The sequence below is a fragment of the Anabrus simplex genome, chromosome 2 (genome assembly GCF_040414725.1).
Source record: "Anabrus simplex isolate iqAnaSimp1 chromosome 2, ASM4041472v1, whole genome shotgun sequence".
NCBI lineage: Eukaryota > Metazoa > Arthropoda > Insecta > Orthoptera > Tettigoniidae > Anabrus > Anabrus simplex.
Genome location: NC_090266.1, coordinates 712,126,350 through 712,150,155, shown reverse-complemented (window position 1 = coordinate 712,150,155; position 23,806 = coordinate 712,126,350). Strand labels below are relative to the sequence as shown.

Here is a 23,806-nt window from a genome sequence, read left to right as displayed (position 1 = left end):
GACTATGTGTAAGTAGGGTAGCATCCTGCTTCATGAATTTACCAAGCTCAGAACATTTTAAGCAAGCCTTGGACCTAAGGGAGTAACAGAGTCCCACTCCCATTTGACAGGCGAGGGACTCCTTGGAAACAACTTGGCGAACAAAATGGAATTCGATGGGGAGCTATTAATATTAATGGGTCTTATGGAAGAAAAAGTAGAACTGGCTGAGTCAGCTAAGAGGATGCATCTGCATGTTCTATGAGCAAGTGACATTCGGGTAAGGGGAGATAACAAGGAAGAGATAGGAGATTATAAAAGTGTACATGATGGGTGTTAGAAAGGGAAGGGCAGTCTATGGGGTAGAGCTATTTATCAGGAATACCACTGCACACAACATAGTTTCTGTTAGGCACGTAAATGAGCGAATGATGTGGGTAGATGTGTCAGTTGGAGGAATTAGGATGAGAATTGTCTCAGTGTATTCACCATGTGAGGGTACAGATGAGGATGAGTTGACAAGTTTTATGAAGCACTGAGTGACAACATGGTCAGGGCCAACAGCAAGGATAGAATAGTGCTAATGGGTGATTTCAATGCGAGAGTTGGAAATAGAACTGAAGGATAATAATAATTTCATGTGGCTATTTCTAGCCGAGTGCAGCCCTTGTAAGGCAGACCCTCCGATGAGGGTGGGCGGCATCTGCCATGTGTAGGTAACTGCGTGTTATTGTGGTAAAGGATAGTGTTATGTGTGGTGTGCGAGTTGCAGGGATGTTGGGGACAGAACAAACACCAAGCCCCCAGGCCATTGGAATTAACCAATGAAGGTTAAAATCCCCGTCCCGGCCGGGAATCGAACCCGGGACCCTATGAACCAAAGGCCAGTACGCTGACCATTCGGCCAAAGAGTCGGACAACTGAAGGATACGAAAGGGTGATTGTTAAATGTGGGGAAGATATGGAAGCTAATGGGAATGGAAAGCGTTTGCTGGACTTCTGTGCTAGTTTGGGTTTAGCAGTTATGAATACATTCTTCAAGCATAAGGCTATTCACCGCTACACATGGGAGGCTAGGGGTACCAGATCCATAATAGACTATATCTTAAGACTTCAAATTCAGGAAATCTTATGAATGTACAAGTTTTCCGGGGATTTTTCAATGATACAGACCACTATGTGATCTGTAGTGAACTAAGTATCTATAGGGCTAGGGTAGAGAAAGTGAAATCTGTCTGCAAACGAATAAGGGTAGAATATCTCCAGGACGAGGAAATTATACATAAGTACATGGATATGATTAGTGAGAGTTTCGAACAGTAGACAGTAAGCAGGTTCAGGATATAGAAAGATAATGGCTGGCATACAGGGATGCTGTAGTAGAAACGGCAAGGGAATGCCTAGGAACAACTGTGTGTAAAGATGGGAAAAGGTGAACATCTTGGTGGAATGATGAAGTGAGAGCAGCTTGTAAACGTAAAGAGGCAGCACATCAGAAATGGCTCCAAACAAGGGCCGAGGAAGACGGTAATTTGTACGTAGATGAAAGAAACAGAGTGAAACAAATAATTGTTGAATCCAAGAAGAAGCCGTGGTAAGATTTTGGTAATAACCTAGAAAGGCTAGGCCAAGCAGCAAGGAAACCTTTCTGGACAGTAATAAAGAATCTTAGGAAGGGAGGGAAAAAGGAAATGAACAGTGTTTTGAGTAATTCAGGTGAACTCATAACAGATCCCAGGGAATCACTGGAGAGGTGGAGGGAATATTTTGAACATCTTCTCAACGTAAAAGGAAATATTCCTGGTGGTGCTGCGAACAGCCAAGCTCATGGGAAGGAGGAAAATGATGTTAGTGAAATTACGCTTGAGGAAGTGGAAAGGATGGTAAATAAACTCCACTGACATAAAGCAGCAGGAATAGATGAAATTAAACCTGAAATGGTGAAGTATAGTGGGAGGGCAAGGATGAAATGGCTTCATAGAGTAGTAAGATTAGCATGGAGTGTTGGTGAAGTACCTTCAGATTGGACAAAAGCAGTAATTGGATGGTGTTATGGATCAATTGACCAAGCACCAAAATTGATTTTTTTTTTTAGATTATTGCACCATCTGGTAGCTAAAGGTGTAAACTTTGCATGGGTTATTGTTGGGACTTATTCTCAATATGCTTTTGCGGGAAATGAATTCTGACCAAACGCCAACCTCTCAATCATTAAATTGATGTTTTGCATCAAGTGACCAACCACCATTTCTGAGTCTCAATTAAGCATCAAATGACCACACGACAAATGTGCAGTTGCTTGGTCGTGTGGTGCTAAATGTAGATCCCGCATAGCAGATTCCCGCACAGGTTTTTTCCTCTCCCTGCGGCATACGCCTACAATCTAAAATCCAAAATCGAAGTTGGATGAAAAACTGGAAAAGTTTTGTTTTGACTTTGAAAAAATACTCTCATTGCCCCGTATTCCCACAGATGTGTTTTTAAAAAGCAGCAGTTGTGGTTATATAACTTAGGGATTCATAGTAGGAAAGATATTGGAAGGGGAAACAGGCTCAGGAGGTTGGATCATGCTTGTACAAGCATCTCATGGAAAACGAGCACAAAGCCAAAGAAGTCATGTTGTGGTCAGATTCTTGCAGAGGCCAGAATCGTAATATAAAGATTGTTCTACTTCTGGAAACAGTTTTGGAACAACACCCTACCACTGAAAAGGTTACACAAATATTTCTATTTCCAGGCCATAGCTTCCTCCCTAACGACAGCGACTTTGGAGATATAGAACGTGCCTTCAAATTTCAGCAGCGCTTCTATACCGCCGAAGACTACATAAATGTAATGAAGATGTACCGAAAGAAAAACCCACTTGTTGTGCACAGAATGACTGGACCGGATTTTCATAGTACAGTTCATCTGAAGAAGCACATTGTACACAGGAAGACTGGCACAAACAGTGAGAAGTTAAACTGGCTGCATGTGAGAGACATAGAGTTGAAGAAAGATAAACCTTTTAGCAATTTCTTCAAAATGCATTTTGATGCAGAACACACTGTTTAAGTGAACATGAAGAAATCTACAGTTGGTCGCAGCTTCAGAATGAAAATGGATCAGCTCTAAATGGTCTGCTCACTCTGGTATGGCCCAATGGAAAACCAGTTTCAGAAGCGAAACTGAACGAGCTGCGCTCTCTCATGGAGCTAATTCCCAATGATGCTAAGCCTTTCTATAAGGGCTTGTTTAGTGATCCTGGAATAGACGATGGTATAGATGGGTTTGATTGTGGAAATATGGATATTGAACTCAAAAATTCTTAAAATCCTGCACTTTGAGAAACTGTGTGTTTATGATGCCATAATACTATGATCTACCAGTGTAATTTCTATACTACTGTATATTCTAAAATTAATGTTTTTTCTATGTCATGTTGTATGCTGTTATGTATAATTTAATTCTGTACTAAATGAGCAATACAGTTAGTTAATAAGTACCATATTTTACACTGCACTGAATTTTTGAAAGTCAAATCGATCACTAAATTACAATTTTTTTTGTTGGTCAAGTGATGCAAAACAAAAAACTAATGTAACTGCAATAAAGCATCAAGCGACCAAGCACCATTATCTCAGATTACAACGTTATACTTCAAATATCCCTAAATTGAATACATTAAGAACAAAATTTATGTTTTTATCATTTTGGTATATAACACCTAACATTTAACAGGAAATATGAATTAATAGAAGGATTTTGCGTTTGTGTCAATATCTCAAAATCTACTTTTGGCGCTTGGTCAAGTGATGCATAACACCATCCAATTGTACCTATAAGCAAGGGAACAGGAAGGATTGATTAGTATACCAGGCAAAGTATTCACTGGCATCTTGGAAGGCAGGGTAAGATCAGTCGCTGAGAGGAAGTTGGATGAAAACCAGAGTAGTTTCAGACCATAGAGAGGCTGTCAGGATCAGATTTTCAGTATGCGCCAGGTAACTGAAAAATGCTACGAGAGGAATAGGCAGTTGTGTTTATGTTTCGTAGATCTAGAGAAAGCATATGACAGGGTACCAAGGGAAAAGATGTTGACCATACTGGGGGACTGTGGAATTAAAGGTAGAATTAAGATCAATCACAGGAATTTACATGTTGACAATTGGACTTCAGTGAGAATTGATGGCAGAATGAGTTCTTGGTTCAGAGTACTTATAGGTGTTAGTCAAGGCTGTAATCTTTCACCTTTACTGTTTAGTTTACATGGATCATCTGCTGAAAGGTAATAAATGGTGGCAGGGAGTTATTCAGTTAGGTGGAAATGTAGTAAGCAGTCTGGCCTACGCTGACGACTTGGTCTTAAAGGCAGATTGTGCCAAAAGCCTGCAGTCTAATATCTTGGAACTTGAAAATAGGTGCAATGAGTATGGTATGAAAATTCGCCTTTCAAAGACTAAACTGATGTCGGTAGGTAAGAAATTCAACAGAACTGAATGTCAGACTGGTGATACAAAGCTAGAACAGGTCGATAATTTCAAGTATTTAGGTTGTGTGTTCTCCCAGGATGCTAATATAGTGAGTGAGATTGAATCAATGTGTAGTAAAGCTAATGCACTGAGCTCGCATTTGCGATCATCAGTATTCTGTAAGAAGGATGTCGGCACCCAGACAAAACTATCTTTACATCGGTCTGTTTTCAGACAAACTTTGCTTTATGGGAGCGAAAGCTGGGTGGACTCTGGATATCTTATTCATAAGTTAGAAGTAAGAGACATGAAAGTAGCAAGAACGATTGATGGTACAAACAGGTGGGAACAATGGTAGGATGGTTCTCGGAATGAGGAGATAGAGGCTAATTTAGGAATGAACTCGATGGATAAAGCTGCATCCATAAACCGGCTTCGGTGGTGGGGGTCACGTGAGGGGAATGGAGGAGGATAGGTTACCTAGGAGAATAATGGACTCTGTTATGGAGGGTAAGAGAAGTAGAGGTAGACCAAGACTACGATTTTTAGACTCAGTTTCTAACGATTTAAAGATAAGAGGTATAGAACTAAATGAGGCCACAGCACTAGTTGCAAATAGAGGATTGTGGCAACGTTTAGTAAATTCACAGAGGCTTGCAGACTGAACGCTGAAAGGCATAACAGCCTATAATGATTATGTATGTATGTATGTATGTATGTATGTATGTATTATAATAATAATAATAATAATAATAATAATAATAATAATAATTTTTATTTTAACATTAGTGCAGCCTCTCCCTATTGGTAGGCAACACTTAACACCTGAGGGCAATATAGTCTCTCGGAGACTGGCAGAACTTTATGAAATGTACTTCATTTTTTGCTTGGTTACTATGGATTTCACTACCTTTGAGGTAATCTTGGACCTTATGTATCTATCTGGATCTCGAATTGTGCGGCGATAAGCAAGGTTCTCTTCTCAGGAGACTACAGGCATCCTGGGGCAGCATGTAATTTAGGCAGCAATATTTGATCTAACTTGTTAACTTATTTGCATGTGGTGATGGGAAGATACCAGGGTTCCCCTCTAGGGTGTGCCGCTTTTACCTTGTTTAAATGTAGGGCTTCTTAATATTCTCTCAGCTTGTAATATGTAGGTTTCTAGGCTGTCTACGGAGTGTAATCACCCTAAAGTGTGTCAAGTACTGTATTAAGTTTCCCTTGTTAAATTTGCTTTTGATAAATAAGTGTGTCTAACTTTAAATTTTTCTACTTTGCATTTTGGTCTAACATTTTCTTTCTTGTCTTAGTCACCAACGTAGTATGGCTTATCCTCTGTGTTACTGGGCCTTCTGACCCATGAGGTTTTATGGCAGGTCATGTCACGGGATGCTTGAGTGGGTTCAACATCCCACTCCATTTGGTTCTCAGCCTTTATAATAACCTTTTGTTTTTCTTTTTCTTGGCATCTAGTATGAGCTTCAGCTCCTGTTTCTTTTTCTGGATCATTCTGATCCACTGGTTATGTGTTGCTACTCTCTGTACTAAGGGCAATGAGTGTTGCATAGCGTAAAAGCTGCTAAGCTTGTAAGTGAAATAAGATGCATCCTAATGTGGATTCTTGGCCCGTTTGGCCATTGAAAGTTGAAGTTAAGAGTTTGAATCTCCCCTAACGTGTAACTTTTATCTCTGAAGCTTTGGCTTCTTTTCTTCATATTCATATTAAATCACACTTTAAGACTGCATTTCCCTTTGAAGAGAAACATTTGTTAATAGAGGCTAGAGCCTCTGTATCAAATCAAAGATAGTCTAAGGGCTGGTTGTATAAACATAGCTGACCCGAGATCAATTTTGATTCAAGATCAGAAAATGATCCTTTCCAAGGAGCTTGTTGTGTTGTATAATGTTGATCTCTGATCACACGATCCGGATAAACTTTGATCCGTCATCATAGAATTTTGCTTGGCAACGTCGTAAACAGCGTGGGAAATTCATATTAATCAGGAGTATGTTGGTAGTAAAGTCACTATTTCCCTAGCAGACGTTTTCTATAATGAGAACTGGTTGGCAAACATGTACAGAGTCATTTCAATCAATCTGATTCAGCATGTTATAATTTCTCATAATATGAATATATCTGATCTAATAATGCAAAATTTAGTTTTATTTCCCCTTTTCATATTAATCATATTAATTCATATTAATCAGGAGTATGTTGGTAGTAAAGTCACTATTTCCCTAGCAGACGTTTTCTATAATGAGAACTGGTTGGCAAACATGTACAGAGTCATTTCAATCAATCTGATTCAGCATGTTATAATTTCTCATAATATGAATATATCTGATCTAATAATGCAAAATTTAGTTTTATTTCCCCTTTTTTCTTTTTCACAGTACGCAGACATAGTCTTAAATTTCACATTTGATTGTTGTCATAAGTAAAATTATACAAATACACAGCAATTACCAAATGGATCACTTTTCACTGATCCAGAACACAAGCGTAAACAAAAATAATACTAATATAAATGAAAAACGTGCTTGGCACAACTTGAACAACACAAAAGCGTAAAAAACTGCAATCTCCAATAGCCTAAAGAAAATAGCCATACCAATACATTTTTCATTAGTAGTTCCCTAATGTACTCCTCAAAATGGGGATTTGTATTTCTTAATAACTGCAACGGACTAGTCATTTGAGATCTTTTACTTACACTGACCACGCAACATGCATTGACAAAAATACTCTCGTAATTGCTGACTTGAAGTCCACAGATAAGAAGGTAACAAACTACAGCTCCCTGAGAGATTTTTAATTAAAGAAGTCCAGATGTTTTACGTTTACTGGGAGTCTACAAGACCTCACGTCACCCGTTAAAAGATATAATACCGGGCTGAGTGGCTCAGACGGTTGAGGCGCTGGCCTTCTGACCTCAACTTGGCATGTTCGATCCTGACTCAGTCCGGTGGTATTTGAAGGTGCTCAAATATGCCAGCCGCCTTTGGTTGTGGTACCATACACAACCATTAACCCGACTCAAGGGAGATAGGGCCACCTTCCCTATTCTCTACTTGGCGCATCCACGTTGCGGGGGTGGGCATCCTCTACTCCAGTAGGTTGGTGTAAAAGGATGGCTAAGTTCAGGTGGGGACCCAGTCCCACGGGGTATAACGTAGAACCCATGGCCAGGGTTACGCGTGAAGACCTTAACGGCGGATCCAGCAGAGAAGGAGACCTTTGGGATGGTGGAAAAGGCGGATAAGGCAACCCATCCTCACTGGGGTTAATTAGTTGAGGACGTAAGACGGGGTAGACGGGGCTCTTTAGTCGTGGTGAAGACAACCTGTCTAGGAGTAGGATGCTCCAAAATCAATGTCCCCAGCCAGTGGATAGGGTTGAGCATGGGGTTAACAGCCTCACCTTGTAAAAAAAGCATTGTTCAGAAGACTTCTACGAGAAAACCGGACGGAAATCAAAGACGACAAAAGCTTAGGAAAAGGACACGAGTAAGGAAAGTGGATATAAACATGGTGACATGGAATGTAAGAACAATGTTGAAACCAGGAAAAATGCAAGAAATAGTAAATCAAACAAAAAGATTTGGATACGACTTAGTAGCGATTCAAGAAATAAGATGGAAAGGGCAAGGATCTATTGAAAAGAAAGGTTATAACCTCTATTACAGTGGGCTGGAAGAAAGAACAGGATAGTTCTGTATGGGATTTATAGTACATGGGAAATTGAAGAAGAGTGTAACAGGATTTGAACCTATCTCAGAATATGTAAGCTTCGGATTAAGGGGAAGTTTAGGAGCATAACTGTTATATCAGCACAAGCACCAATTGAAGATGCGGATGAGGAAAGGAAGGAACAATTTTATGATGAGTTAGTACAAACCATTGAACAGGGACCAAGATATGACATGATTATCATTTTAGGAGACTTTAATGCCAAAGTGGGAAAGGACGAGACCAATAGCAGGGAAATATACACTACATGAAGAATCAAATGAGAATGGTTTTCACTTGGGATAGTTTGCAACTACGAGTGGTCTTATAATTATAAGCACCTGCTTTCATCATGAGAAAATACATAAAGGAACGTGGAAGATGCCAGGAAGCAGAGTGGTAAATCAAATAGATCATGTACTAGTGACTACGAGGCATGTGGCATCCATTATTGACGTGAGGACATGCAGAGGGCCAAACTTCGATTCTGATCATTATTTAGTAAAAGCAATAGTGAGACAAAAATTGGCAACAGGACAGACGAGACAACCTATGGAAAGAAGGAAATGGAATTTGGAAAAACTACATCAACCAGAAGGAAAACAAGAATTCCAGTCAAAAATGAATAATACTTTACAGACGATTGGTCAAGTATCTGGAATAGAGGAAAGGTGGGCAATAGTTCAAAGGTGCATAAAAAATGCGGCACAAGAAACACTGGGTATAGCTAAAAAGAAAAATATTTGGTTGGAAGCGATTGGAAGGAAGAATGCAGCAAGAGCAAAAATGTTACAGAGAGATACAAGGTCAAACAGGGAAAATTATGAGAAATGCAGATGTGAAGCTAATAACATCTGTAAGAAGAAGAAAAGAGAGATGATTAAGAAGAAACTAGAGAGTATAGAGAGACAAAGGTTACAGAAGAGGACAAAGGAATTCTATAATGAAATTAATTATTTCAGAAAGGGGTATAAGCCAACATTGAATGGCTGTAAGAATAAAGAAGGTAAGCTATTAGAGAATGAAGAGGAAATAAGTGAAAGATGGACCGAATACTTCCGAGAGCTCCTTAACGAGGAAAGCGAAGCGGTGGAAGAAAGTGAAAGGCATATGGAGCAGAGTGGGCCAGAACAATGGATAAATGCCCCCACATTGAAAGATGTAGAAAATGCTATTGCAAAATTAAATAACCATAAAGCAGCAGGAGAAGATGGAATAACAAGTGAACTGATTAAAAATTGTAGCAAAGAAAAGCTACAAGAGATACCTGAATTGATTATTAAGATTTGGAAGGAAGAACGTATACCTGATGAGTGGAATACAGGAATAATTTTCCCGATATATATAAGGGAAATAAATACGAATGCACTAATTACAGGGGAATTACATTACTCAATATCCTCTATAAAGTATTTTCAAATATCCTACTACAATATCTGACTCCATATGCTGAAGAGAGATTGGATGAAGCACAATGTGGCTTCAGGCAAAATAGGAGCACAGTAGATCAAATATTCGTGGTACGTCAAACGATGGAAAAATGCTATGAGCATAATATATATCTACATATGTTGTTTGTAGATTTTAGATAAGCATTTGACAGTATATACAAGGATAAGCTATATGAATATATGGAGACGATAGGAATACCACAGAAACTGATTAGGATGTTCAGAATCACTTTAGGAGAAGTAAGGGCAAAGGTGATGGTGGATGGAAGAATTGAAAATGAGTTTGCTCTTTATACAGGAGTCAGACAAGGTGATGCACTCTCAGCTACTTTGTTTAATCTGGCAATTAACCAAGTCCTTGAAAAAATTATGGATACCGAAAATATTGTATATAAATCTAAACAAATTTGTGCGTATGCAGATGATGTAGTGTTAATGGCCAGGAATGATAGATATTTGAAGGAAATGTTTCTTGAAATCGAGGAAGCGGAAAAACGGATGGGATTGGAGGTGAATGACAGTAAATCCAAGTATATGCATGTGACTGTTATAGAGGGCAGAAGAAGTCAAGATAATCTGACAATAAATGGGCATAGTTTTGAGAATGTACGAAGTTTTGAGTATTTGGGAACCATTATGACAAACAATAATAGAATAAGTGAGGAGATACATTGTACAATAATAGCTGGAAACAGGGCCTACTATGCAAATCTTACATTATTTAAATCTCGTCTCTTGTCTAAACCTACAAAATTCAAATATATATAATACCCTTATTAGACCTGTAGTGACATATGGCTCAGAAGCCTGGAACCTTTTAGTTGATGCAAATAAATTAAGAATATTTGAAAGAAAAATTATTAGACGAATATATGGACCAATTCAAGACCAGAATGGTTGGAGGATAAGGACGAATGCTGAAATACAGAATATATTAGACCAGGAGGATATAGTTAGATTTATTAAGGCACAGAGACTGCGATGGCTTGGCCATGTGGAAAGAATGGAGGAAGATCGAATGCCAAGAAAAGTAGTTAAATCCTGAATAGATAAAAGACGGCGACAAGGAAGGCCCTGTAATAGATGGAGCGATGAAGTTGAAGACGACCTGAGGGCAATGAACATCCGCCCAGGGAGACCGGCCGCTCAGGATCGAAGTAGATGGCAGAATATTGTAGAAAAGGCCAAGGCTCATACAGGGCTGTAGCGCTGGATAAGTAAGTAAGTAAGTAAGTACGCCAGCCACGTGTCGGTAGATTTACTGGCACGTAAAAGAACTCCTGCAGGACTAAATTCTGACACCTCGGCATCTCCGAAAACCGTCCGAAGTAGTTAGTGGGACGTTAAGCAAATAACATTATTATTATTATTATTATTATTATTATTATTATTATTATTATTATTAAAAGATATAACAATAAAAAACGAAGAAAAATTGATATTTATTATTCAGCAGGCTTATATTAAATGCATACCGGTACCTAAGATACTTATTATTTAGTACAAATATAAATATTAATGGTAAATACTCCATGATTTCAGATTGGGTGTTCACTAACTGTTGGTGGGACTCATGATTCAAAGCCTGAAAAAAGAAATCTTAACATTATAGCTGCACTGAAAAATCAATTTGTGCCTGATGAAAATCCATTTGATTTGAGTTCTATTTTAGTTGACGATTCATTTCCTGTATTGGAAGATATATCTACAGTAGAGGCGTCATGCTCCGAGGAAATTGTAACTGAAACAGCTGGTACAGAATCACACCATACAGGTGGAATTGGTGACTAAAGCCAGTGATAACGAAGAAGTAAACACACTGACCAAAATTTTGTCAACTTCAGCACACCCATGCACGTTAAAACTATAATGAGTGATTGTAAATATATTACAGTCAGTTCATTATCACTTACTAATGTTTACAAAACTAATTTGTTGGAATCAGTTCTAACAGAGCTAGCTGCAGTTACCAGTCGTTGCGCAGATAACTGTGAAGAAGCCGATAACTGTTGTTTCGGAAACTCATTTTAAACTTATCACCATGTTGAGTCACTGATAACTATGTATCTAGATAACTGTCATTACAAAAACTGGCCATAAATCACTGGAACATCAGAGTAAGTGGCTGGTTTCTATTCGATCGTCTCATCAGAGAGTCTCGAAGTCTACCTTCCATAACCTCAACAGTGTGTTTGGTTAGACGGAACCTTATTTTAAAAGCTTTGTCACTAAGTTCTAAGAATGGGTTTCCTCTTTCTTGGAATACTCTAAGAGACTGCCTAAATTCTTCATTATCGTCATCTGAAGAAAAATCAGAGAAGTCAGACATCTGTAATTCAAAGACAGAATCGCGATAAAAATACCTTCATCAGATTAAATACCGGTAATAATGCAGAACCTCCTTTTTTATTTTCTTACCATGATTATTGTTATGGCACTATTTTTTACTACAAAAGCCTTCTTTTCATGTTGATAAATGCGGCCTACAATACAAGAACACTACTTGATCCGGATCACAAGGCTTGATCCAACGAATTTGTTGGATCAATTTTGATTCGAGATTAAGGAACAAATTTGAGGATGAATGTGATCTAGAATCAGTTTACGCCTTGATATAGGATCAACTGCTTTATACAATCGGGCCTAAGACTAGCAAGCCTAGTCTTGTAAAATGGGAGCTACTTCTCCCCAGTTAACTATAGTTGATTAAGCTCTGAAGCTTACGATTGCAAATATCCCTTTCTAAATTGTTGTTTTGGTTCTTTCTATTTGTTGAATTATTGTTGTTGCCTTGAAAAGATACTGGAACAATAACAGAAAGAAAAGAAAAGACCTTTTAGGAAATATCTTCAAAAATTTTAAATTTTGTGTGGTCTTTGTTCAGTTGCCTAGTCCTAGTGCTTCTTCCCCTCTACTTAGATGGAATTCAATAATAATAATACTAATAATAATAATAATAATAATAATAATAATAATAATAATAATAATAATATGCTATAGGTTTTATGCCCCACTTTTAAAGGCCCGGTGAACTCACGAAAATCAATGTCTTGTTTTTAATTAATTCAGTTAGATTTTGTGTGGAAGACAGGGAATGTCAAAATCAGAACTTAAAAATCTCCATTAGCTTGCAAGATATGATAGATCGTAAATTTTAGGTTCCCCTGCTGTAAAGGGAGTGAAACAATAAATGAAATGAGTGGAAGTGTGATTTGTATTGTTCGGCACGAGGACTTCTCTAAGGTTGTGTTAAAATTACAATGTGTTAAATATCGCATGTTGTCTTCATATGGATAAAACTAATATCCACTATAAGGAAGAGGACTGGCTATGAAAACTAATGCTACCTGGCAGTCTGTAGCCTATCGACAGTTTATGTACTGGGTCAACTCATGGACTCCTTTAGGAAGAAAGAAGTTATACCATCCTGTGTAGTGAAGGAAATCCGAGAACAATATCTCCAAGGAGGACGTACATATGTAGGATTCCAGGCTGCTGAGGGGCAAGAACCAGAATACTTTGATTAATAACAAATTTAAAAGTATATTTAGAATATTTCAAATTACTTTGTAATATATTTTACGTACACACAACTTCGCCATTGTCCGGTCTTAAGTCCGGAATGAGAAAGGAGGAGAGTTTGCTGGTCTGGCACTCAGCTGTAAAACTGCCAACGCAGAGTGTTGGGCGGCGGGAAATAACCTGACTCCCCAAGGGGGCCAACGGTTTTGGGCGAATGAGCCTCTTTAGGTGGGGTGATTGTCCGTACAGTGGAGGAAATGCCACTGGAATCCATTATCACGTTGAGTGCCGAGCCGATTGAAGCACACTATTCCACTGGTGCCAGGCATGTTTTTGAATTGCATTCCGCTGGTGCCAAAGCAATTGTACGCGTTGTAGTCTGTTTATATAATCTTGGGATGTATTTATATGATGTACTAAGTAAATTTTATCTCACCATACCATGGTCACGTGTGACACCATATGGTGTCACATCAATTTTTAGGAAAGATAAAATATAGCGCGACGCCATATGTTGTCACATAATTTTTTGTCCTGGAATGTGCAATACAAATTTCAAATACGGGATATTTATTTGTTAATTCAAATTAACGCAATATTTATGAAAACCTAGTAAAATGCAAAACAAGTATTACATTACATATTGTTGTGAACAGTTTTCTGATAACTCTAAACAATGAAAATATGCGTCTCAGCACGCCCGAGTTCTTGTTAATCGTAATTTTTCAAACCTTATTGGCATCGTTGTTCAAGCATCATCCTTTGTACACTTGTTCCATGTGCTATTTTCATATTTACGTTTTGCACATCTGATCGGGAAGTTAAGGGGAACGCGCTAACTATACGCTACCTGGCTGCTAGCGCAGCTCGACGCAGCCCGGTTGGTCCACGTCCGCTGCTTCGCTCATCCCTACCTCTCCGCCACACCCCGAAACTCCCGCGGCACTTCTAATTTTATGACTATTTATTTGTTCAATTTTGGCGTTTAAACTTGCGCTGGGTACATGCCGTTTTCACCTTAGCATTCTACTGCCTCCCACGAATATTCCTACCAAATTTCAACCGAATCCGAGTGTAACACCTGTATGTGTTCCCTCGTAAGATTATTACCAATATCTTCCATTTTTTTATATTTTTGCACAACTATATAAACTGAGTGATAATACGTACGAAAACGAGGAATAAACAATGCCTGGCGCGCTTTCACCTGTGACAATGACCACTGGCCAGTCAGTGGCTTCGGAAGAATACTGTGGCGCCACATGGTGGCATAGAGTAAAAATACATAGCTGGAATAGACCCTGAAGTTCGCCCTTCACGTAGTACCAATTTTACGCGCATAGATGTCACAGCTGATTATCTACGGTGCATCGCCTGAAACTCAACTGTGCCACCATATGGCGTCATGCCAACTCTGATTTCAAGAATGGTGTGCCGCCATATGGCGTCACACCATCTCATGGCGGTACGCGGCACCCAACGTGTTATGCAGCATCTGTTCTCCAGGTTAGGGGTGGCTGCACAAGGCGTCTGTACTCTAGAGGAGCGGCCTCATTATCACTTTACTGGATCACATCCAGTGTTGGAATTCGGGACCTAGTCCCACACAAGTGACACCTTGACAGTCAACCATGGAAGGTCTGTTAAGAAATACTCCACCAGCTGAACCAAGATTTCAGAGAAGGCAGCATTCAGATACGGTGGGCTGCCACTTAAAAGATACCGTGAAGTCGGAGGCATGGAAATGCCCCAGCACATACACGAAAAACGAGAGACAGTCAAGAATCAAACCAAAGCAGATAACCTACTTCTCTACACACAATATAAACTTACACATGCAAACTGGTAAACTAAAAGTGATCACTGACATAATGGACCAACAAAAAATTCTTATCATGGGATTACAAGAAATTATGAACACTGACCAGGATGCGTTGGAATCTCGAGAGTACAGACTTTATAAAGGTATACCCGAAAAGAAAGTTATGAAGAATGTCCCACAATTTGGAACAGGATTTTTGGTCAGCCTTAAAATAATAAACTTGGTTCAAGAATTCAAATCACAGTCTCCACGACTATCAACGCTCACCTTAAAGGCATCTAATAAAATCTATACTATAATAAATGCCCATGCTCCCACTAATGATAAAAACAACTCCTCAAAAGACCATGAGGAAACAGAAGAATTTTGGGACCTATTGGACCAGACCATAAATAACATCCCCAAACACCATGTAAACTTATTAATAGGCGACTTCAACGCTCAACTAGGCAGAAAAAGAAAATACCATGACACCATCGTAAAATGGCCAGCACACAAGAGAACAAATAAAAATGGAGAGCGACTAGTTGACCTGTGTAGAAACCATAATTTTATCTCAAAATCTACATGTTTTAAGAGAAAACCTCAAAAACTCAAAACATGGAAACACCCTGACTACACTACAGGAGAATGGCAACTGGATCACATCTGCATGGACAAATACCACCACAAAGAGATCTATAACATCAAAGTCCTCCGAGGAATAGACACAGGTTCAGATCACTACGTAGTTAAAATAAAAATTAAGCTCACTCCTGAGAGGAGACTATAAAGACAAGCCCCTAAAACTAAAAAAAAAAAAAAAAAAAAAAAAGATCTTAGCCAGCTAATCAACAATGAAAATGACCAAAAAGCAACTGAAAAATTAAAAATTACAGGCAACTTGAAGACTTAGTACACAACCTTAAACAAATTGCAGAAGACCTGGCTCCAATTAAACCACGTAAAAAACACCAATGGTGGAACAGTGAATGTGATGAAACAGTGGAGAAAAGATATCAGGCATGGCTATTACATACATACATACATACATACATACATACATACATACATACATACATACATACATACATACATGCATGCATACATAATCATTATAGACTGTTATGCCTTTCAGCATTCAGTCTGCAAGCCTCTGTGAATTTACTAAACGTCGCCACAATCCTCGATTTGCAACTAGTGTTGTGGCCTCATTTAGTTCTATACCTCTTATCTTTTAATCGTTAGAAACCGAGTCTAACCATCATCTTCTTGGTCTATCTATACTTCTCTTACCCTCCATAACAGAGTCCATTAAGCTATTACATCAGTCACAAAAATCAGAAATATCCTATCAAAATCTAGTAAAACAGAGAAAAGAAACTACCCAAATCTTAAGAAGAATAAAAAAGACAGCATCATAAGGACACACTGCAATTAATTGAAGAAGAATTCAATAAAACTCAATCAAGGGACTACTATAAAACCTTCAGAAAACAGCTCCAAAAATATGAACCCCCGACCCTACTGATGAAGGATGAAAATTGTAAGCTGGCTCATAACAATAGACAATGCAGAAATTCTGGCTAAATATTTCAACAAGCTTCTAAATTGTGAGGAACCTACAGAACTCCTTCATTTGGACACCAACACCCCAATAAAAACACCACTAATAAACATCAATTCCCCCCACAATAAAGGAAGTCTACCAAGCACTGAATAAATTAAAAAACTACAAAGCACCAGGAGAAGATTCCAGACTGGGATTCGTTGGACACATCATGAGGATGCAGGATTCGAGACTTCTGAAACAACTAGTACAACACAATCTCGTCTCAAAAAATACCACAACAGGAAGTAAATGGATCAGAGAAGTAAAAGAGCATCTGAAGGAAATAGGCCTTACAACAGAAGACACCACAAACAAGATAAAATTGAATACAAAACTCAAGAATACAAACCTCCGCTTTACCCTTACACGAAAGAAACCAACAACACGCATATTTTCAACTGAGGAAAGGGCACGAAGATCAGAGCGTCTGAAGAAGTACTGGGAGGACCGCAATGCGTGAAAAATCCCTTCAAAGAGACCTGAACGATGGACTGACTAAAGTGATCTTATGCGGTCATAAAAGAAGAAGAAGAAATATATGTACACACGCTTTGCAACAGGAACAGATTTAATTTCCCTCACATTTAGCGCAGGCACAGAACCTTTTTTTAAACACACGTTTTCTATTTCGTCTCAGGAGTTTGGCTTTATAATTACTCGCCTGCTCTCTGAAATATGTAGAGCATATGAAACTATAGTATGTCGGGTTGGTGAGAAATTAGCATGACTAATTTTTTATAGCTAAGCGCGATATATCTCTGGAGATTTCTCTTGATTGGAGAAACTTTGAAAACCTATGCCTTCTTCCTTCGATGTTTTCAAAGTGCTTGTGTAGTTGCAACCATACACAACACAGTAAACCATGTTTTAACTTCGGTGTTGTTTGCAATAGTTAAATATGCTGAACCAACAGTTGCACTGTCCGATTTTGCTACACATAACAGCGCGCAGGAGGCAGCTCGGCAACAGTGATTTTATTTGCTCAAGCGCTGTGGCCGTTTTCCACTTATACCTCCTGAACAATATAAAATAATGCAATACGGTTTTCAGCACATTAATTACAATTTAATTTTGCATTCAATGAGTTAAGAAAATAAAACTCCAAAACTGGGCCTTTAAGAATTTCACAGATGCCTTGGTGCCAGCATGTAGTTTAGCATTTTTTTTTTCCGCGCCGGTAAATCTACTGACATGAGTCTGGCACAATGAGTGTGTTCAAATGCCATCAGTCTGAACCAGGATAAAACCCATCACCTTATGTTCAGAAAGCTAGCATTCTACCACCTGAAACACAGCCTAAGAGTACTTTAGTCATGCATTTATTTTGTTCAAATACTTGAAAAATTATTAAATACATCCCGAAATTAACCCGATGAGTGCTACGCCCGCCTATAGACGGGCTGACGCAGCCGGTCCACCACTGCTACGCCCGTCTATAGACGGTGCACAAGAATTTTAATTTTTTTTCAGTTTCCCGGTTCACTTTTGAGTGCGAATTTGATCTCTGACATGTTCTGCCATCTGTTGGGCATTATGTAGAACTAATTGATCAGAGATTATAGCTTCGGGAAGTAACTTACAGAGCTTTTTGTAGACGACTGTGGAGTTCATCTGTGATGTAAACAAAAATGGCGCAACAACAATCTATTTGATCTTGCAGCGATGTTATTTTGGATCACAGAATCTTTCAGTTATAATCCACAGTGGAAAGTGATGATGGAGATGATCATTTTAATGAATTGTTAAGCAATTTTGAAAGTGAGAGTGATAGAGAGAGTGCCGAAAATATTGTATGTGAGAGAGAAACAGAGCCTCTTTCTAAATGAAAGAAGAAAAACATGGTGAGTACAAAAGCTACTATTTTCGTGGCGGATGGATTACTTTTCTTCACCAGAGATTCAAGTAACTGTGACAGGCTCTGAGGGCCAAGTAGTGTTTGATGACAACCCGAAAATGATTGATTTTTGAAACTTTTGTGCCAGTGGAGTTGGTGTAGATAGTTGAACAAATCGGCATCACAAAAAACCAGTAGGAAACATTTAACTATCACCACATTCCAGGTTTGGAAAAGTATTTTAAAATATCAACATATATAGGCCTACTTCTAAGAACTTACATGTATTAGTTGCCTACAGATTGTCGGAAATAATATTATTTTGGGCTCTTCACTTTGTATAAAGATAATGCACGCATGGGCACATACGTGTAATTTTGTTTCTCTGAAAATAATATTGAACATAAGAGTAGGATTTTCCATTTGCATTTAGATTTATAAACAACCAACTTTTATAAACATTTTAAGGTAAGCACCCCGCTGATAAGTTAAAAATTGAAGCTTCTATAGTTTTTTTTACATACGAATGAAAAAACTCAGCACTGAGGTACCAAACAGTCAACTGGTAACTCAGCACTTAAAAGGTTAAAGAGATGTGGATAACTCAGATGGATTGACGGAGTCTTAGGAGTGAAGATCTGGGGGACAGTTACCAAGGATAAGGGAGCTTGCAGGAAGGTCCTGCAAGAATCCAAGGCCCACACTGGGCTATAGAGCTACTGATGATAATCAAGACTATTTATTTTGTAAGGTTAGTCACTATTTGACAGACCATCTTTCAGCACACCAGTGAACAGATGCCAGTCTTGTCTGAAGATAGTATACCTGGTGGTTTTGTATGCTGAAGTAGATCTTGAATCTCCTTCATTATGGAGGACAAGAGCAACTCGCAATCGCTCTTTCCATCTATCGTGATGTTACTTCTTGAAGGCTGAAAATAAAAGTACACCAAACATTATTCCTTTTGTAGAAAAATGAGCTCCCTTATAACTGTGTGGAAAATATGATTAACATTCCGAAGAACACTGCACTACACAGGAATGGCAAGATATATTATAAAAATATAACAAGGATAATTTTATCAATGTTAGCATCATAAAATATATACTGGAAAAACACTGGAACTATGTAACCATCAAGAAGCCAACTGATAATGGAAATTATATCACTTAAAAATATACTGATGGCAGATGGTCAATTCATGAAGTCAGTCAACCACTGTATATTTCTTCTTAATCCTAGCTGTAAAAAATTACAAATACACACCAGTAAAATACCAAGGCTATGCAGGTTATCAGATAAGACTGGTAGTGATAGCTGGAACACAACGAGAGGACTTGCAACAGAAACTGGAGAATAAGCTACATATTCCAATAACCTACAGCATACACTAGCACATTCATAAATTACAATAATATAACTCAATTTTCCTTTCCACCTCATTGGAAAGTTTATACGCTTAAACATTTCAGTATTTTACACTTCTTATGTACACGAGTACTCTTCTATTGTGATTATTTTTTAATGTGACAGAAAGAATCTTAAGATTATATGTATGATATGCTGTTCTGTTTAGATTCACAATTACATGGCCCAGAATAGTAGACATGATATTCCTTTTATGCTGTGTGAAACGAAACACACTGCAGGGAACTACATTATGCTTTCTTGGAAGAGAACCACAATAATTATCCTAATGCAGTTGAGTACTGAAAACTCAGCACTCGATAACCCGGCAATCCGGTTAACTCGGCCACACCCTAGCAGGGCTAAAAAACTCTGTACGCAGACCCGTTCAAGGTCGCACAATCCTTTGTCTCGTGTCACACTCCCACTCCTCCAACAAGCGTCTGGGGCGCCGGCACGCGCTCAGCTGTTCAGACTACCTGCAGCCTTTGCCAGGGCTAGTAGACTTCCTAACAGCGTTGTGTAATTCTATGTGAGTGACTGTTAGTACTGTACCGTTGAGAGCTATTTCAAAGTTTGCGTGTGCTGGACAGTACTTTGCAATGGCATCTTCCGTTAACAGAAAACAAGTGAACTTGTCTATGGAACAAATGTTGCAGGCATTAAAGAGACTGAATAAGGGAGAAAGTGTTAGTGCAGTGGCTAAGGACTTGGGAGTCTGCAAAAGTACGATTGAAATCTGGAAGAAGCAGCGGACAAAAATAGAGTCGTGGTGTGTTAAGAGAATGTGTACAGAAACATTGAAAGAAAGGAAAAATATGAAGGAAAGTGACTTTAATGAGGTAAATGAAGCACTTTACATTTGGTTTCACTAAGGAAGAGAGAAGGGCATGCCAGTTAGTGGGCCAATCTTGCAAGAGAAGGCCTTGGAATTTTATGAATTAAAAAAAGACAACTATCCTAAATTTGTCACAAGTACTGGCTGGCTTGATCACTGGAAGAAACGCCATGGAGTCCAGCAGCTTAGTATTTGTTGAGAAAAAATATCTCGGGACACAGAGGGTATGTCTCCGTTTATGGAAAACTTTCAGAAATTTATCGAAGTTGAAGGTTTGACCGGAGAGCAATTGTACAATTGTGATGAAACAGGGTTAAATTATAAACTGTTACCAGCAAAAAGACTTGCTTTCAAGGAAGAATAGTCAGCCCCAGGTTTTAAAAGTGTGGCTACTCCTACCACTACACTTACACTTTAATCTCCTTCACACAATATACATTCAATTTGTTTAGCGCCAGTTGCTGTATAAAGCAACAAAATTCGTAGAGCATGTCTCTTACCTCAATTATCTCAAGGCGAGGTGATAAACTCACACATCTGGCAATATACAGGAATATGGATCAGGACAATCGTAGATTACGGTTGCATTTCCACAATTGAGGATTGTACTTAGAAATAGAATAACTTATTATGAAAAGAAAACTGAATTTATGACTATACTTTACATCACAATGAACTAGCATTGCCTTACTTTAATTTAACACAAAAAAATATACTTTGTGAGATTTGCTGTTACAGAAGCAGAAAATTTAATCTAAATTAAAAAAAAATTATTGGCATGAACTTGAAGTGAAATATGATAACACCGCTGATTACATTCTTCTTCATGTTATTAAAGCATAACATGTTGGATGCTGTAATTACCTGATGGCTGCACACACCACTGTTGACTACCATTCTTAGACCACTGACCACCACTCCTAGACAGACCAACTATTCTTACTTCTACTTTTATCAACTCGTAATGACCACACATCTCCCTACTATCGGGGCATCCCCTCCACCTAAACACACGGCAGCTACCAAATGCAGACACTCGGTTGAAACCATGTGACCACGCACTGATGTCATCAGTCATGTGTAAAAGCTTGACTACGCTTACAAATGATGACTATATAGCATGTGTCAGCGGAAATTTCACTTGCCTAACACAGTCTCGGTTAAACTTAGCCTCGATTGCAAAATAATATGCCAGCTCATCTGGCCACAGTGACAAGTTACAGTAGGACTATCTCAAACCAACAAATCTCACTTATTAATACACAGAATAATTACAAATAAAATTCCCTTATCCAATGATTAAATAATATAATATGCATGATACCTAATTATTACAGTCTAAATGATGAAAAACAGAATATAAAATCTAATGAATTGGGTCAATTAAAGATAATAATAATAATAAGAAGAAGAAACGATGAATGAAATCTGGAACTCTGTTGTACAGTTACAAAAGGAGCAAGAAGAGGGTAACAATCTTAGCATGCAGTAATGCAACAGGTGAGCACAAATTAAAACTTGGTCTCATTGGAAAATCAAAGAAACCATGTGCCTTTAAGCACACTGATGCAAGTGTAATGTACTAGTATAACTTGGAAACAATTCTCTACACCCATGGGTAAATACTGAAAATATCGAGCTCGATTAGTAGGTGTTGTTATTATTATTATTATTATTATTATTATTATTATTATTATTAATAATATTATTACTACGGAGTTTCTGTGAAATACAGAAGTGTAAGAAGGTGTGGGCTTGAATGGGTGGACAGAGAAAAGATGACAGCATAAATTAAAACACTAAAATTTGAAATTTTATTTCTTTCCTTTCTTTTTTCCTGACTTTAACCCTTTGGCACTCAGCCTATATGCAGAAGTTTGCTCGAAGACACTCAGACTAATTTCTGTCATTTTCCAAACCAACTTACAAAAATTCAACACGTAAAGAGTTTTTACACACATTTAAATGTAATAAATCACACTAATACAGGAAACTATGAGCATTTCAGAAATGAACATACCTAGAACGTATTGTTATTGGTAAAGCCAAAAACAATTATTACATTTTGAAAATAAATTTAAAAAAATAATTTTTGCTTTTCAATGACTGAAAAATCAGACATTATTGCGTCTTCCTTCTTTACTCTTAGACGTGAAAGAAAGAACATTTAATTCTTATTAATTTGATATCAATATGACGTGTGTGCTGCAATTCATTCATGAAGCATTGCACATAGTTATTCGCTGTACATGTAACTGTCATCGATGTTAGGTCCTCGCGGTCCGATGCACGGTGAGCAGCTGTGACTGTGTCATTTCCCACATAAAGCGAATCACTTTCGGCAAAAGAAGGTCATTATGTCTAAATCATCTGAAAATTCAAGGATATCGGCCTCATTCGGCCTTGAATACGGCCTGGCCATTACGATAAAATGATGACTCAAGCACGTGCAACAACGGAGTTATGAAATGGAGTAAAATTATAGTTTGCGAAGTACAGCGAACACACTATATACCAAAGAAACAAAATATACTCTTAACTAAACTCATATCAAGATCAAATTGTTGTATTCATAAGCCAACCAAAACAGATCCACGCAATAACAACTTCAAATAACCACAACATAAACATTCACGGTCAACAGATTTCATTTGTCGAAAATAAAAATATTTTGTACGGCTGGTGGATATATCTGTAGAGTAAAACGCAAATTCAACGTTTTAAGGTACCGTCACGATCAACTGTTACGATTTAACAGCCACGCAAGTGACGAAAATGCCTAAACAGGACAGAGCCGATGTATCGGCGCCGCGAGCGTTTTCGCAATAACCTCTCGCGCCGATAGATCGGCGCGCTGAGTGCGAAAGGGTTAAACTTGATAAATCACAAATAACAGTTAAATGGGATTACGATGAGCTCATCAGTTCTTATAACAATAGTGATGTGAAGTCCTTAAACTATCAGGTACCACAGAGAAAATTGTTAACACAATGAATCCAAAGAGATTAGTTTTGTAGCTCAAAAGTTACACTATGGAAGAGCACATTTGCTCCGCTCAATTACGCTCTAGGAAACTGAGCTCCAAAATTTACAACATTCCAGCCTCTCAAAGGTGCAATTTTCGTATCCAAACACTAGATAAACTTAGAAAAAAAGTTCACCATCTCTTCTGCTTGACA

At 38.2% G+C, this 23,806-nt stretch overlaps 1 protein-coding gene across 1 annotated transcript in view; it reads right to left on the bottom strand.

The window, feature by feature from the left end:
• g (adaptor-related protein complex 3, delta 1 subunit-like garnet) overlaps positions 1-23,806 on the bottom strand; it is a 580,467-nt gene that overhangs the window by 9,272 nt on the left and 547,389 nt on the right. The window contains exon 27 of the mRNA XM_067141336.2: positions 19,208-19,313. Coding sequence (XP_066997437.1) covers positions 19,208-19,313 — 106 coding nt within the window. The remainder of the gene's footprint in view (positions 1-19,207; positions 19,314-23,806) is intronic.